The 17,664-nt window shown below is 44.4% G+C and overlaps 1 protein-coding gene across 1 annotated transcript in view; it reads left to right on the top strand.

Annotated features, from left to right (window-relative positions):
- The window catches only part of FBXL17 (F-box and leucine rich repeat protein 17), a 528,456-nt gene that overhangs the window by 491,359 nt on the left and 19,433 nt on the right, over positions 1-17,664 (top strand). Inside the window, exon 8 of the mRNA XM_061424528.1 lies at positions 11,428-11,570. Coding sequence (XP_061280512.1) covers positions 11,428-11,570 — 143 coding nt within the window. The remainder of the gene's footprint in view (positions 1-11,427; positions 11,571-17,664) is intronic.

The following is a 17,664-nucleotide window of genomic DNA, read 5'->3' as shown; positions in this document are numbered from 1 at the left end:
TTGGAAGACAGTTTTTGTTTAAGATTTATTTTTCAGTCGATTTTTAGAGGTGTAGAGTTCCTAAAGTGAAGCGTACTCCACAGTCTTTGAAATTTCCACAAGGAAATGAGCATTTGGAAAGTTCTCAATGACCTTATTTCTTCCCTTGAATTTGCTTTCATATTTTAAGAAACTTTAAGACTTTTCATGTCTCCAGAGGATAGATTAAGTTTATTTTACTGGGAGTTTTCTTCAAATTACATGGAAAATTATATGTTGTCTAGAAAGCTATTCTCTGCTATAGCCTAATAATAGAAAAAATATGTATGTGCTTTTCTTCTTCAGCAATTTAATAGTTACTATAGCTTACTGAGTGATTGCAAGGGGAGAGGCACTGAGCTAGGGCTTTGTGGAAGCGTGTGGCGTGGGAAAAGGGAAGAGCACCATTAGCCCTTAGGGAGATGCAAGTGGAGCCCACGGGGAGGCACCGCTTCATGGCCGCTGGAGCATCTGTAATCGGAGAGACAGACACTACCAGGTGTCGGCACGGCTGTGGGCCCACTGGAGCGTTCATACGTTACTGGTGGGAATGTAAACTGGCAGACCCACTTTAGAAAACGCTGTGGCAGTTTCGTAGGAAATGAAGCACACACTTAACTGTATGACCCATTAATCCCATGTCAGGTATTTACCCAAATGAAATGAGAGCACGTGTTCCCACACAGACACCTACGGTAGTGTCCACAGAAGCATGTACCTAATGCCCAGAAAGCAGAGACAACCCAAAGGCCCGTCTGTACTGGAGTGGATGGCTTTTCAGCATTGAGAATGAACAGACTTCCAGTACACACAGCAATAGAGATGAATCTCAGGAACATAATGGACAGCTGAAAAGCCAGAAACAAGTGTGTTGAGTGTTTGACATCCGAAAATAAGGATACTGATCCAGGCAATTGGAAGTCAAGATCGTGGTTGTCCTTCCGGGGGAGTGGTAATGACTGGTGTTGGGGATGAGGGTGCTTTAGGGGTGCTGGCCACGCTGTGTGTCTCATCCAGATGCCGTTACACAGCTGTGGCAGCTTGGTCAGAATTCGTCAAGTTGTTCCCTGAGGACTTGTGCAGTTTTCTGCCTGCAGGTTATACTTCCAAAAACTATACTAAGACTATAAGAAAACTGAGTGACGCTTGGTTTCCACAGATTGAGGGGTTCTAGGAAAACACTCTCCACATTCATTGCTACAAAGACTTTACCGTCTAGTGGGAAGACAGGCTTGTTGATAAATAATTCTAATATGAAACCAACTCTTAGCAGTGCTGCATTAGAGATATATATAAGTGCAGCGAAGTAAAGGAAAACACCTAACAAAAAAAGGAGACTGGCAAAAACGTTATAGGCTGTAGGCACCGTTGGGTTTGCTTCATAATACTGGGCTGCTGCTGCTGCTGCTAAGTCGCTTCAGTCGTGTCCAGCTCTGTGCGACCCCATAGAGGGCAGCCCACCAGGCTCCCCCGTCCCCGGGATTCTCCAGGCAAGAACACTGGAGTGGGAGGAACAGAATAATGTTTAAAAGTGGAAGACAGGCTACACGTTAGAAGGGAAGTGAAAGTGAAGTCGCTCAGTCATGTCCGACTCTTTGCGACCCCCTGGACTGTAGCCCACCACAGTCCTCCGTTGATGGGATTCTCCAGGCAAGAGTGCTGGAGTGGGTTGCCGTTCCCTTCTCCATACATTACAAACAAAGGAATTAAAGCTTTGGATTATGTACAAGGAGTTGGGACTGTTGGAGAGACAAAGTTGGTTTCAAATATCAGAACACAGAAGTTGTTTATATCCTTCAAGATAAGTTCCTCTGTTTTCAGTTGACTGCCTTTGCCTGAGTTGTAGGTTATTTTGTTCCAGAGGTTCTCAGCCGTGAGTGCATGTTGGGATCACAGGAGCTTTTATAGCTGCTCCCGAGTCAGAATCTCCAGGGCTGGGACTCGGGTGTCTGTCCTCTTTCTAGGCGCCTGTGAGTCTCCTGGACCTCGGGGCTGGAGCCCCTGCTGGAGTCCTGCAGGGCAGAGGGAGGCTTCACTGGGACCATCACACAACAAGAAGGGCCGCTCTTTGTTTTGGGAGCTACTGTGGCTTTCACAAAGAAGAGCACTTTTCATATTTATCTCTTTGTACCTGTGCCAAGAAATTTCTTTGCAAATGGCTTTTATCCAAGTATGACATGAAAGATGTTAATCCTACTGGTAAATTTTAACCTTAATTCTTTCCAGCACTGGGGCATTGCTTCTGATTTTATTACAGGTACATAGATCCACAGCAGACGATAGAACTGCAAAGGACAAAATGGCACGTGTGGGTCACTTGTTAATGCACTCACATGACTAATCTTTCTCCTGTGGGGGAAAGATGTATTTTTAGTCCTAACATTTTTATATCAGATCTTTCAATGTAAAAATAATACCTGCTTTCCCTTAGAAAATGTTAGTCCTCTCCCTAGTTCATTCACTTGATGTCGCTTGTTAACTTATCCATTTTCTGTCTCTTTGTTTTCAGATAAATTTTAGAATCACAGAAAAGTTGCAGAAATAGTAAAGGGTTCATATGTATTCTTCACCCAGCTACCTCTAATGTTGACAGCTTATATAACCATAGTGCAATTATCAAACAAGGAAATTAACTTGAAACAATAAGACTCACTGAGCTACAAATCTTATTTGAATTTTACCAAATTTTCCCTTGATTTCCGTGTCTGGTCCAGGATTCAATCCAGGATATCACACTGTGCCGATACCTGGTTGTCAGGTCTCCTTACACCCCTCCAGTCTGTGACAGTTCCTCATTCTTTTCTGACCCTTCATTATCTTGACCCTTCTGTTGACTACTGGTGAATCATTTATAGAATGTTTCTCACTTGGGTTTGTGTGGTGTTCTCTTATGAGTAGATTGAAATTATTTATTTTGGTGAATAATTATTTGCAGAAATAATTAGATGATACATTATGTCTGTATATGTTATCACTAGTGTTGTCAATTTTGATTATTTGGGTAAGATGGTATCTGCTAAGTCTCTCCACTATAAAGTTACAACCCTTGATAGTTGATAAATACCTTTGGTGGCTCACACAGTAAAGAATCCGCCTGCAAAGCAGGAGACCTGGGTTCAATCCCTGGGTGGTGAGGAAGATCCCTTGGAGAAGGGAATGGCAACCCATCCCAGTAATCTTGCCTGGAAAATTCCATGGACAGAGGAGTCTGGCAGGCTACAGTCCATGGGATCACGAAGAGTTGGACACGACTGAGCAACTAACACACACACAGGTATCTTTAGCACTCTGCCAATATCATGTTTCACCTCAAAACTTTCATTCACTGATTTCAGCATCCACTGGTATATCTTGCCTGCAGTAATTAATACTGTGGTCTTCACCTGATGACATTTCTTCATTTCCCTTATTCCTTATATGTTTATTAATTGGAGTTCTTCTATAACATGCCTTCCCCGGCTGTTTGTTTGTATCAGTATGAAGCTGTGAATGCTTGTTCAATTTTCTGAATCATAATCCAGTATTATCATTGTTTATTTTGCTGCTCAAATTGTTCTAGCTGCAGCCAATGGCAACTCCTGATTGAATCCACTGTCCTTTCGATACACCCTCACTCTTTTGTAAGCACGTCTTTTTTTCTACAATCACAAGATACCGCAGAATCGGCTTCTATTTTACCTGTCCCAGGTCTGGAATTTTTCTAAGAAACTCTGATTCATTTTATTCAATTTACTGGAGAATGATATTTAGATCTGGGTGCTTGTAGACCATTGTTACTGGGGTGTCCTTGGTCCTATTTCCACTCAGCAGAATAAGCTAGGAAATATAAGTATGTATACTAAACCATGCATACATGAACATATACCATATTTATTAGTTATTTCTATATGTATTTATCTATCATGTGTGTCCAAAAAAGCATGAGTTCATCTCATATCCCTGATTCCAATTCAGTACCACAAGGCTTATTAAGGCTCCCCCCTTTTCTTAGTGGTAACTTCTTTAATAGTGAAAAGACTGGCTCTCATTATTTATAATCTTGGATTGTGCATAAAGTGGTTACTGAATCACTAACTCATACCCCTGCAAGAAATAGATTTTCTAACTAGAGTGCAGTAATTTGCTGACAGTTCTGTTTGGTTTTCACTTTACAACATTCAGTCACAATCGTGTTTCCAAAGTGACTTACTTCTTAGTTCACCCCCTTCAGCGTGGCCATATTACTGGTCCTGGTCACGGTGTGCATCTGTAACAGTTAGGTTCACCTCTTCCTGTAGGTATTCTGCTTGGGCAGGATATCCTGGTTGGTTTTATTTTCTTTATTTTGGGAGATATATAAAACATTACTCTGGTTTAGAGAGTCAAGTTCAGTTCAGTTCAGTCACTCAGTCGTGTCTGACTCTTTGTGACCCCATGAACCGCAGCACGCCAGGCCTCCCTGTCCATCACGAACTCCCAGACTCCACCCAAACCCATGTCCATTGAGTCGGTGATGCCATCCAGCCATCTCATCCTCTGTTGTCCCCTTCTCCTACCAACTTCAATCTTGCCCAGCATCAGGGTCTTTTCAAATGAATTAGTTCTTTGCATCAGGTGGCCAAAGTACTGGAGTTTCAGCTTCAACGTCAGTCCTTCCAATGAATATTCAGGACTAATTTCCTTGAGGATGGACTGGTTGGATCTGCTTGCAGTCCAAGGGACTCTCAAGAGTCTTCTCCAACACCACAGTTCAAGAGCATCAATTCTTCAGTGCTCAGCTTTCTTTATGGTCCAACTCTCACATCCATACTTGACCACTGGAAAAACCATAGCCTTGACTAGATGGACCTTTGTTGGCAAAGTAATGTCTCTGCTTTTTAATATGCTGTCTAGACTGGTCATAGCTTTTCTTCTAAGGAGTAGGCGTCTTTTAATTTCCTGGCTGCAATCATCATCTGCAGTGATTTTGGAGCCCAGAAAAATAAAGTCTGCCACTGTTTCCCCATCTATTTGCCATGAAGTGACAGGACCGGAAGCCATGGTCTTAGTTTTCTGAATGTTGAGCTTTAAGCCAACTTTTCACTGTGCTCTTTCACTTCCATCAAGAGGCTTTTTAGTTCTTCTTCGCTTTCTGCCATAAGGGTGGTGTCAAAGCTAGAGCCAAAGAGATATTCCAAGCAGTATGTGCTCCTCCTCACCCCACCCCACATTCCATACCCTGTCCTTTTCTGCCCTTCCCCACCAGCCCCCTACAGTTAAACAGTCTCTGTAGTTTCTGCTATGTCTTTCCCATACTCCTTTCATACAAAGGAGCAGATTCCTGTTTTTAATTATGTTATGCTTTGCATGGTGGTAGCACATCATGGTGGAGAAGGCAATGGCAAGCCACACCAGTACTCTTGCCTAGAAAATCCCATGGACGGAGGAGCCTGGTGGGCTACAGTCCATGGGGTCACCACGAGTCGGTCTCGACTGGACGACTTCACTTTCACTTTTCACTTTCATGCAATGGAGAAGGAAATGGCAACCCACTCCAGTGTTCTTGCCTGGAGAATCCCAGGGACGGCAGAGCCTGGTGGGCCGCCATCTATGGGGTCGCACAGAGTCAGACACAACTGAAGCGACTTAGCAGCAGCAGCAGCAGCAGCAGCAGCACATCATGGAAACTCTTTTGTAGTTGATTTTTTCACTGAATGACTTGAAAGTTCCTAGTGATCTTCCCCATTTAATGTTTTTAAAGCCACCTGGTGTTCCGTTGTGAGGCTGTGGCACAGCTTGTGTAACCACTCTCCTGTGTGTGGGCATTATGCCGTTTCCATTATTTTGCAACAATCAATTCTTTAATGAATAAACTTGTACTTGTATAATTTTGTGTAATTAGAAGTATATATTCTTGGGAGGAAAGTTATGACCAACCTAGACAGCATATTAAAAAGCAGAGATGTTACTTTGCCAACAAAGGTCCGTCTAGTCAAGGCTATGGTTTTTCCAGTGGTCATGTATGGATGTGAGAGTTGGACTATAAAGAAAGCTGAGCACTGAAGAACTGATGCTTTTGAACTGTGGTGTTGGAGAAGACTCTTGAGAGTCTCTTGGACTGCAAGGAGATCCAACCAATCCATCCTAAAGGAGATCAATTCTGAATGTTCATTGGAGGGACTGATGTTGAAGCTGAAACTCCAGTACTTTGGCCACCTGATGTGAAGAGCTGACTCATTTGAAAAGACTCTGATGCTGGGAAAGATTGAGGGCAGGAGGAGAAGGGGATGACAGAGGAGGAGATGGCTGGATGGCATCACTGACTCAATGGACATGGGTTTGGGTGGACTCCGGGAGTTGGTGATGGACAGGGAGGCCTGGCGTGCTGCAGTTCATGGGGTCACAAAGAGTTGGACATGATTGAGCAACTGAGCTGAACTGATTCAGGGTAGATTCGTAGAAATGGCGTTCCTTTGTCAAAATTGACTACATACATGCTCATGTCATTCAGTTACTCTGTTTGCTTATGGAAACACCTTTCAGTGAGTTCATGTATTACCTTGATCATCATATGTTTCTGAATTACAGCTTTGAATTTGTGTGACTTTTTAAAATTTAACTTTATTAGTTATACTTAGCATGTTAAAACGTATTAAAATTGCATTTGGGATACGGAATTAGTCTTGCATAATTCATGCTTTGCCAAGGCTTAATAAGTGCCATTGTAATGTGTCAGCAGCCCCTTGTGAAGACAGTAATCGTGCATGCCACGTACCCTGTCCTCCCTGGCACAGTCTACAAGTTCACGATCACTGGCGCAGAGGAGAATTCAAGAACTCCAGCAGGGACATAGTGACGAAGCATTTACGTAATGCTGTCATTTGCCCAGAGCTTTTCACGTTTCAAAGCTCGTTCAAGTCCTCATCTTTCGTCCACTGGACCACTGTAGAATGGTGTGGGGAAATGTCTAATCAGTCACTGTGTTTATGTAGTGCAAAGTCCTCTACACGTATTTTCTCACTTGAACCTCAGACTAACCCTGTGAAGTAGGCAGAACAATTAGTCATCCTCCCTATTGTGCAGGTAAAGGAGCTGAGACACAGGAAAGTTACAATGTTATTCTAAGTTCAACATCTACTAAGTAGTAAGGCCAGAAGTGAATTTGAGACCATACCACAATACTGGTTTAGCAGCTCATGGAAAATGAAAAAATATCCAAAGGTAGGACATATTCACAGAGAGGTAAATTACTCAGTATATACTTTGGAATTTAAGGATTCTCTTGGACCCTGTTTTACAGATACAGGGCAAATTCTTGGCTACCCTGAGCTGTAACGTCTCAGTCCTGAATGGTGGCAAGGGGAAGTATGTTCTGAGTAGACACAGCCTCCTCCGCCCCTGGCGCTGCCGCCAGGACAGTGGGCCCTTGCCCTGGAGCCACACCGTCGCCATTTGCACCCTCGTTTTGCCACTCCGTAGGCGTGGGCCTTGGAGAGGCACTCAGCCCGTTTTCTTACCTCTACCGTGCCTGTCTTTTTGTAGGTCTATTTGTCATTGTTGTCCAGTTGCTCAGTCTTGTCCGCCACTTTGCAACCCCATGGACTGCAGCACGCCAGGTTTCCCTTCTTTCACCATCTCCCAGAATTTGCTCAAACTCGTGTCCATTGAGTCGGTGATGCCATCCAACCATCTCATCCTCTGTCGTCCCCTTCTCCTCCTGCCTTCAATCTTGCCCAGCATCAGGGTCTTTTCCAGTGAGTCAGCTCTTCGTATCAGGTGGCCAAAGTTTTGGAGTTTCAGCTTCAGCATCAGTCCTTCCAGTGAACACTCAGGACTGATTTCCTTTAGGATGGACTGGCTGGATCTCCCTGCTGACCAAGGGACTCTCAGGAGTCTTCTCCAACACCACAATTCAAAAGCATCAATTCTTAAGCTTTACAGTCCAACTCTCACATCCATACATGACTACTTTTGGGTCACTGGAAGGATTAAAAGTAACTTTATCAGAAAGACTCCCTGGTGCCATCTAGACATCACTCTGACAGTGATCATTCCATTTCCTTCAAAGCGCTTTTACAGTTTAGAATTATGTGTACTTCTGCGTTTGCTTCACATCTATGTCTCCTCCTAGAATATGGGCTTCTTGGCATCTAGGACTCTGCTTAGCTCTCCTCCTCTTTGTATCTCTTAGGCCCAGTGCTCCTAATCACTGAATGAACATGTCTTGCCTCCATCCACCACTTCCTTGGCCCTGTTTTCATTTCAGCCATGCAGGATGACCTGCAGCTCCCCCATCCCTTCACGTCTCTCTACCCTTCCACGTGCTATTTCCTTAGCCTGCCACGCCAGCCCTCACGCCTGTGTTTTTCTGGAGAATCCTTTCTCAAGATCCTTCAAGACCTAGCTCAGCTCTTCCACGAGGGCTCCCATGACCCCTCTCGTCCCTTGAAGACTGAGGGGCTGCCCTGTCCCTTGGCATGTCTCTGTAATAGAGCTGGCCACGTTGCAGTCATTGGTATGTTCAGCGAATATTTTCAAGAACTGACTCTGTAGTGGGCACATGCTGGGTGCTGAGGATACAGCAGTGGATAGATCTGTCATTCCAATGGGAAAAGTGAACAACAACAGCGAAAAAAGCGCATAAGTAAGCAAACAAGTAATAGCGGGAAAATGATGGAGTAATTGGTTCTGAGACGCTGGCCTTTGCCTTGAGATCTGGAAATGAGAAGTTTGGGGGTGAAAGCGATGGGGGTGAGCCCTGTGTTGTGACTGTTTACCTGGCTGTTCCCCTCCCCGCCCCCCGCCCCTCCTGACCGGCCCTCCGAGCTCTGTGACCCGGTGTGGCCCCTGGTGCCCCGCCCTGGCCCTGCAGCCTGCGGCCTCGCCGGGGCCGGGCCAGGGTTCCGGGCTCCCGGCGCTGAGTGCACCCGGGGCAGGCTGCTGGCCGCCGCACAGCTCGCTGGCTCCAGCCTGCTACCTCGTGATGACGGGAAGGCTCTCCCGGCATTCTGCGACCCAGTTCCCTGGTCTTTAAAAAGGAACTAATACTAAGACTTTGTGGAGTTGCTGTCAGGATTAAATGAGAAAGCGCGCCTGAAATTCCTAGCCCCGAGCGCAGCACCTGGTCGTCAGTAAGTGCCGGAGAAAAGGCTCTAGCGTGTTCCCAAGGTTTTTGTTGCATCAGCGAATGAGTTAAGGAAAAGGAAAATTTAATTCTTACCTCAGTAAACAGAACCATGGCAAAACAGAGACTGAATACCTTGATGGTATCTTCAGCTGTCTTATTTATGGTGTGTTTTAATTCAGACAAAAAAGAAGGGAAAAAAAGGAAATGGCCATTCACTAGTGATTTCAGCCCCTAGAACCAGTAGTTGGTAACTGTTCGTGTGCTCACCAAGAGGCCTCGGGAAACTCCGCTGGTCATTTGATTGACTGTCGTCTGCAGAGTGCGGAGCTTTCACGTTGCAGCCCCAAGCCTCGACAGAAATACACAGTCCACCCGTGTGGGGTCGCCTTGCATCTGGCGCTCCTTCTTTTGAGATCATAATTCGAGTACTTTGTAGTGAAAGGGATTTCTTTTCGTGCCTTCTACTTCTTCTGTCATAAGAGAGCCTGAGGATATCATAACCAATGAATTTTATGACACTACCAGAGATAGCACCAGCTTTCTTAGGTCAGGAACACCGATAGGATTAGCCTGAGGTGCTGCTTATACCACACAAAAAAATCACTCTGACCGCACAGCACACCTTGGGCAGATGGCTCCTGCCCTGTCCCGCCTCCTCGGAAAACTAAATGCCAGAGTAGCATGTACACAGTTGAGAACATCAGCGAATTGATATGCTGAGGAACTTCTGGGAATTTTTTTTTCTTCCTTATATTAATAGCATTTTCACTGGAAACACTGGGATCATGATTATTGTTTTTATAAACTGCAAATATCTGACTCATTAGGAATGCTTTGATACTTGAATACATAGGCATGAGTTTTCTAGTTTAAAAAATTACTGAGATAATTAGCAAAGAGATTTTTGCTATGTGTTTTTTTCCCTGCAAGCTTTAAGAGTTAACATTTATTTACACGAGTACTTCACTCTGCTCTTATCATTCTAATCAATGGGAAAATATCGGCTGCTTTTAATGTCACAGGAATCAACTCATCCTATCTTAGAATGAGAAATAATTAGCAAACAATTATTATTCCTTTTAATATTTGTGGCGTTGTTTTCAGAGTTTTCCTTTACAAACCAAGGCACCGTAAACGTTTTCTGGCTGGAGGTATTGAAATCTGTTTTGCTGTGCTGCGAGGGTAGAGGTGTGTATGTTTCACTAGAAGTCTGTAGGCAAGAGCCACACTCTCCGGCTGGACGCTCTGACAGGGTGACAGGTTATGGAGCCCTGCAGTGATGTGTGGTGTGCATCACAGACTGTGGGGTAAACTCTGTGCGTCAGTAGAGGTACAGGCTGAAGAGTCGAGTAGACTAGGGCAGGGATGGTGTTTGTGTGACAGGCTCCTTCCCTATGTCAGTAGGAGGAACACTTCCCATACGGTGAGGACATTCACCATAACAAATGCTGCTGCTGCTGCTGCTAAGTCGCTTCAGTCGTGTCCGACTCTGTGCGACCCCAGAGACGGCAGCCTGCCAGGCTTCCCCGTCCCTGGGATTCTCCAGGCAAGAACACTGGAGTGGGTTGCCATTTCCTTCTCCAATGCATGCAAGTGAAAAGTCAAAGTGAAGTCGCTCAGTCGTGTCCGACTCTCAGCGACCTCATGGACTGCAGCCCACCAGGCTCTTCCATCCATGGGATTTTCCAGGCAAGAGTACTGGAGTGGGGTATCATTGCCTTCTCTGTAACAAATGCTAGCACCAGCTAAATTCAACTGTATGTGTAATGTCCTCTTAATTCCCAGCTGTCTCAAGAAGGACTAATGTGAAAAATATTATATTCTCTTACATTTTACAGATCATGAACAGATGGGGAAAAAAATGTGCCAATTGGTAAAGAAACTCATATGCAGAATCACACACCTCAAAATGGTGTTTCTGAAGGTTTTTCTTTTTAAAAATTATTAAATTTATCTTGGGTAAAATTTAATTACTCCTTGGGGGTTTCCTGTAATGTTATATGCGTAATTCATTTGAGTGTATGCCCTCTACAGATATGAATGTTTGGAAGTACAGGTAACCTTGTAATGAATTAAACTGATAAAAGGTTGTGTTCCAATAAAGGGGAAATTATGGAATGATTATTCACTTTGTGAAAGGCTCTGTCATAGGGCACGCTTTCCTAAAGCATTTTAAATTGGATTTCATTTATGAAACATTCGTTTATACACAACATTTCAGGAACAAATGTAGTGAGGAAATGAGAGAAATAGTCATAATAAGATAGAGATCCCTTATGCTGCTGACATTTGTGCTTCCTGTCTTCCTCTGTCTCCCCTTGCAGCTCTGATAGCCATTGGGCGATACAGCATGACAATAGAGACCGTGGACGTTGGATGGTGTAAGGAGATTACAGACCAAGGAGCCACCCTGATTGCACAGAGCAGCAAGTCTTTAAGATACTTGGGGCTGATGAGATGTGATAAAGTGAGTTGCCTGTCAAACTCCTTTCCTACATGTCAGTGTCGTTTACAGCTTGATATTAGATTCTTCTTCTCTCCCTGGGTATATATATATACATGCACGTACTTATGTTATTACGTTGACCTATCCCACGTTGAAGGTCAGGAAGGGCGGCGGTGAGGAGATACCCCTCGTCCAAGGTAAGGAGCAATGGCTGCGCTTTGCTGGAGCAGCCGTGAAGAGATACCCCACGCCCAAGGTAAGACAAACCCACGTAAGACCGTAGGTTTTGCAAGAGGGCATCAGAGGGCAAACACACTGAAACCATACTCACAGAAAACTAGTCAGTCTAATCACACTAGGACCACAGCCTTGTCTAACTCAATGAAACTAAGCCATGCCCGCGGGGAAACCCAAGATGGGCAGGTCATGGTGGAGAGATCTGACAGAATGTGGTCCACTGGAGAAGGGAATGGCAAACCACTTCAGTATTCTTGCCTTGAGAACCCCAAGAACAGTATGAAAAGGCAAAATGATAGGATACTGAAAGGGGAACTCCCCAGGTCAGTAGGTGCCCAATATGCTACTGGAGATCAGTGGAGAAATAACTCCAGAAAGAATGAAGGGACGGAGCCAAAGCAAAAAGAATACCCAGCTGTGGATGTGACTGGTGATAGAAGCAAGGTCCGATGCTGTAAAGAGCAATATTGCATAGGAACCTGGAATGTCAGGTCCATGAATCAAGGCAAATTGGAAGTGGTCAAACAAGAGATGGCAAGAGTGAATGTCGACATTCTAGGAATCAGCAAACTGAAATGGACTGGAATGGGTGAATTTAACTCAGATGACCATTATATCTACTACTGCGGGCAGGAATCCCTCAGAAGAAATGCAGTGGCCATCATGGTCAACAAAAGAGTCCGAAATGCAGTACTTGGATGCAATCTCAAAAACGACAGAATGATCTCTGTTCGTTTCCAAGGCAAACCATTCAGTATCACAGTAATCCAAGTCTATGCCCCAATCAGTAACACTGAAGAAGCTGATTTGAACGGTTCTATGAAGACCTACAAGACCTTTTAGAACTAACACCCCAAAAAGATGTCCTTTTCATTATAGGTGACTGGAATGCAAAAGTAGGAAGTCAAGAAACACCTGGAGTAATAGGCAAATTTGGCCTAGGAATATGAAATGAAGCAGGGCAAAGACTAATAGAGTTTTGCCAAGAAAATGCACTGGTCATAACAAACACCCTCTTCCAACAACACAAGAGAAGACTCTATACATGGACATCACCAGATGGTCAACACTGAAATCAGATTGATTATATTCTTTGCAGCCAAAGATGGAGAAGCTCTATACAGTCAGCAAAAACAAGACCAGGAGCTGACTGTGGCTCAAACCATGAACTCCTTATTGCCAAATTCAGACTGAAATTGAAGAAAGTAGGGAAAACCACTAGACCATTCAGGTATGACCTAAATCAAATCCCTCATGATTATACAGTGGAAGTGAGAAATAGATTTAAGGGCCTAGATCTGATAGACAGAGTGCCTGATGAACTATGGAATGAGGTTCGTGACATTGTACAGGAGACAGGGATCAAGACCATCCCCATGGAAAAGAAATGCAAAAAAGCAAAATGGCTGTATGGGGAGGCCTTACAAATAGCTGTGAAAAGAAGAGAAGTGAAAAGCAAAGGAGAAAAGGAAAGATATAAACATCTGAATGCAGAGTTCCAAAGAATAGCAAGAAGAGATAAGAAAGCCTTCTTCAGCAATCAATGCAAAGAAATAGAGGAAAACAACAGAATAGGAAAGATGAGAGATCTCTTCAAGAAAATCACAGATACCAAAGGAACATTTCATGCAAAGATGGGCTCGATAAAGGACAGAAATGGTATGGACCTAAGAGAAGCAGAAGATATTAAGAAGAGATGGCAAGAATACACAGAAGAACTGTACAAAAAGATCTTCACAACCCAGATAATCACGATGCTGTGATCACTGACCTAGAGCCAAACATCCTGGAATGTAAAGTCAAGTGGGCCTTAGAAAGCATCACTATGAACAAAGCTAGTGGAGGTGATGGAACTCCAGTTGAGCTATTCCAAATCCTGAAAGATGATGCTGTGAAAGTGCTGCACTCAATATGCCAGCAAATTTGGAAAACTCAGCAGTGGCCACAGGACTGGAAAAGGTCAGTTTTCATTCCAATCCCAAAGAAAGGCAACGCCAAAGAATGCTCAAACTACCGCACAATTGCACTCATCTCACACGCTAGTAAAGTAATACTCAAAATTCTCCAAGCCAGGCTTCAGCAATATGTGAACCGTGAACTTCCTGATGTTCAAGCTGGTTTTAGAAAAGGCAGAGGAACTAGAGATCAAATTGCCAACATCCACTGGATCATGGAAAAAGCAAGAGAGTTCCAGAAAAGCATCTATTTCTGCTTTATTGACTATGCTAAAGCCTTTGACTGTGTGGATCACAATCAACTGTGGAAAATTCTTCAAGAGATGGGAATACCAGACCACCTGATCTGCCTCTTGAGAAACCTGTATGCAGGTCAGGAAGCAACAGTTAGAACTGGACATGGAACAACAGACTGGTTCCAAATAGAAAAAGGAGTACGTCAAGGCTGTATATTGTCACCCTGTTTATTTAACTTATATGCAGAGTACATCATGAGAAACGCTGGACTGGAAGAAACACAAGTTGGAATCAAGATTGCCGGGAGAAATATCAATAACCTCAGATATGCAGATGACACCACCCTTATGGCAGAAAGTGAAGAGGAACTCAAAAGCCTCTTGATGAAAGTGAAAGTGGAGAGTGAAAAAGTTGGCTTAAAGCTCAACATTCAGAAAACAAAGATCATGGCATCTAGTCCCATCACTTCATGGGAAATAGATGGGGAAACAGGGGAAACAGTGTCAGACTTTATTTTTCTGGGCTCCAAAATCACTACAGATGGTGACTGCAGCCATGAAATTAAAAGACACTTATTCCTTGGAAGGAAAGTTATGACCAACCTAGATAGCATGTTCAAAAGCAGAGACATTACTTTGCCAACAAAGGTTCGTCTAGTCAAGGCTATGGTTTTTCCTGTGGTCATGTATGGATGTGAGAGTTGGACTGTGAAGAAGGCTGAGCGCCGAAGAATTGATGCTTTTGAACTGTGGTGTTGGAGAAGACTCTTGAGAGTCCCTTGGACTGCAAGGAGATCCAACCAGTCCATTCTGAAGGAGATCAGCCCTGGGATTTCTTTGGAAGGAATGATGCTAAAGCTGAAGTTCCAGTACTTTGGCCACCTCATGCGAAGAGTTGACTCATTGGAAAAGACTCCGATGCTGGGAGGGATTGGGGGCAGGAGGAGAAGGGGACAACAGAGGATGAGATGGCTGGATGGCATCACTGACTCGATGGACGTGAGTCTGAGTGAACTCCGGGAGTTGGTGATGGACAGGGAGGCCTGGCGTGCTGCAATTCATGGGGTTGCAAAGAGTCGGACACGACTGAGCGACTGATCTGATCTGATCTGATCTGATGTTATTACAGGTATGCATGGTAAGCTGCCTGGTTTTCTAAAGTAATCTGAGATGATTTTTGAATATCTGTGTTTAAAAATGAATGTTTGTGCTTATGCAGAAAGGAAACAGCAATCACACTCAACTTAGATTTTGGCTTCCTGTCCATAAGTCCGTGGACCACGATTAAACGTGTTTGCACGGCACCCTGCAGTGTGCATGGCTTAACAGTGAAATTCCACTCAGGGTTCCGAGTTTCCTACAGCAGTAAGTTGGAGAGCCCACTGCCAGATGATTCTGTCGCAGTCTGAAGTGTGCGATTCCACTGCTCAACGTCTTTGTGTTCTGGCCCTCGGGGGGCAAGAAGGGGCCAGTGAGGCAGTGTTAGGTGGGAATCTCCACACTTCAGATGCTGCTTTTCACACGTGTTGAGAAGCAGTCCCAGAGGCCCCACCGAAGGTCAGTGGAGCTGGCCAGAGGCGTGAGCCTGAGTTTGAGAAGTTGGGCTGCATCTAATAAAGATGATCAAAAGCTGACCTGATAACCAGGCGTTGGAGAGGCGCTCTCCCCTTTGCCTCTTTTACGTTTTCCCCGGTAACAAATCTAGGAGACGGTCGTTTGTACTGTGAAGGGGAGAAAACGGAGCTCAGAAGGACCAGGCACTGGCCCTAGACCCCTCATCCAGGGTGGCGCCCCAGATCTTCAAGTCTGTGTCCAGTGCCAGGGGCCCACCCCAGGGGCTGTCTCCAGGGAAGGGGTGCTTCCTTGAAAAAGACCCACCTCAGCTACTGGCTCTGAAAATGTTGGCAGCTTGTAACAATTTATACACGTGTGCTACTTTTTGTGATTGGTGATTAGGGACAATGAAGCAAAAGAGTGTGAAGCTAAATATAGATGCCTCTCAAAGGACATGTATTTTCTAAATGTAGCAAATCTGGGGACAAATAAGAATGGCCCAAATTCTCTGTGCGCTTTGTCAGTTTTGTTAATTGACCTAGTTCTTTTTTCCAGATGTTTTACAATCCAAACTTATACCAGACCTCTCCAGTTAGTTATGATTAGAGAGATTTTATATACTCAGCCCAGCCTAGAAAGCTGACTGAGTTTATTACTGAGCAACAGTGGAGACCCCAGGGTGGCAAGTCTCTCTTAAATTTCACTACTAACTAACTTAACACTGCTACTAACCCTGTCACTTCAAAATGACTCCTTTTAAAACAAGTGAAAGAGTCCATAGCAGGCAGAGTATTCTAGAAACCCTGAACAGTGACAGCAGAACTCTTTGGCTTCTGCCTGAAGGAATTGCTGCACATGAATTCCCTAAGCAAGGAGAGGGAAAGGTAAGCATTTAAAACTGGATCCACGTGCCCACAACCTTTGGCGAAAGTCACCGTGTTTCTAGCCCGGGCTCTTTAGACCTGTTGAGATCAGCACCCTCTTCGGAGCTGAATTTATACTCCAGTTAGTTCAGAAGATCCTTTCAGACATATTTGCTGACCAGCATTTTGCCAATTTTCAGTAAGTGGAAGGATCCTTTTCTGCATAAATCCAAATTCGTCCAAATTAGGGCTGTCACAGTCCAGCCCACTGTAGCCAGCCCAGCCCAGCCGGCTGGTGTCCTCAGGCTTAAGGCAAAACACAGGAGGTTCTGTGAGGACGCAAGAAGTTTCCACACCACACACAAAGCACACGTAGAGCCTCGCACTTAAAAGCCTGCTGCTTGATTTAAGTCAGTAAGTGTTAGTCGCTCAGTCGTGCCCAATTCTTTGCAACCCCATGGACTGTAGCCCACCAGGCTTCTCTGTCCCTGGGATTTCCTAGGTAAGAGTAGTGGAGTGGGTTGTCATTTCCTTCTCCGGGGGATCTTCCTGACCCAGGGATCGAACGCAGCTCTCCTGCACTGAAGGCAGACTCTTTACCGACTGAGCTGAGCCTGCTGGTTGGTTTAGTTGGATGGAAATCCAGTGTGAGTGTTCTGTCTTCCGCATTTCTATTATACTGTCCATCTCCAGATTCTAAATTTCTATCAGGACTCAAAGGAGTATGTGAGTAGCGAAGAACCAAAGGCAGCAGTTGAGGACGTGGACTCTGGAGCCAGAGATGAGGTGCAGGTCTGGGCTCCGCACTTAGCTGTGTCAGCTCGGACAGGTTAACCTCTGAGTGCTTCCGTCTCCTCCTTTGTAAAACAAGGATAATAACTGTACCCGTCTTGTGGAAATGCTGTAATTACATAAGTGGACATATATCAAGCCCTCAGAGTAATGCTTGTCATATATAAAATGCTTAATGTTAATTATTCTTAACAATATTATACTAACCTGGGTCTTGATTTTTGAATTTGCAAATGAGAAAAAATTGCATTGCCTGCTATCCCGTTGTTGAAAGGATATCTTTAGAAAGAGGAAAGACATGAACTCAAAGATGTTGCCATTTCACTTTTCCCTCACTTAATTTTAAGATTATTATTTCTACATAAATAGATCAATAATCGCATATTAAACACACTCTATGAAGGGAAACTGATGCCTCTGAGGGATAGTGTATTTGGAATCAACTTACTGATCCAGGCATAAGGCTAAAGATAGATTT

The sequence above is a fragment of the Bos javanicus genome, chromosome 7 (genome assembly GCF_032452875.1).
Source record: "Bos javanicus breed banteng chromosome 7, ARS-OSU_banteng_1.0, whole genome shotgun sequence".
In the NCBI taxonomy this organism is placed as follows: domain Eukaryota; kingdom Metazoa; phylum Chordata; class Mammalia; order Artiodactyla; family Bovidae; genus Bos; species Bos javanicus.
Note: the sequence above shows the minus strand (reverse complement) of the source record. Positions and strands in the feature narration are given on the sequence as shown.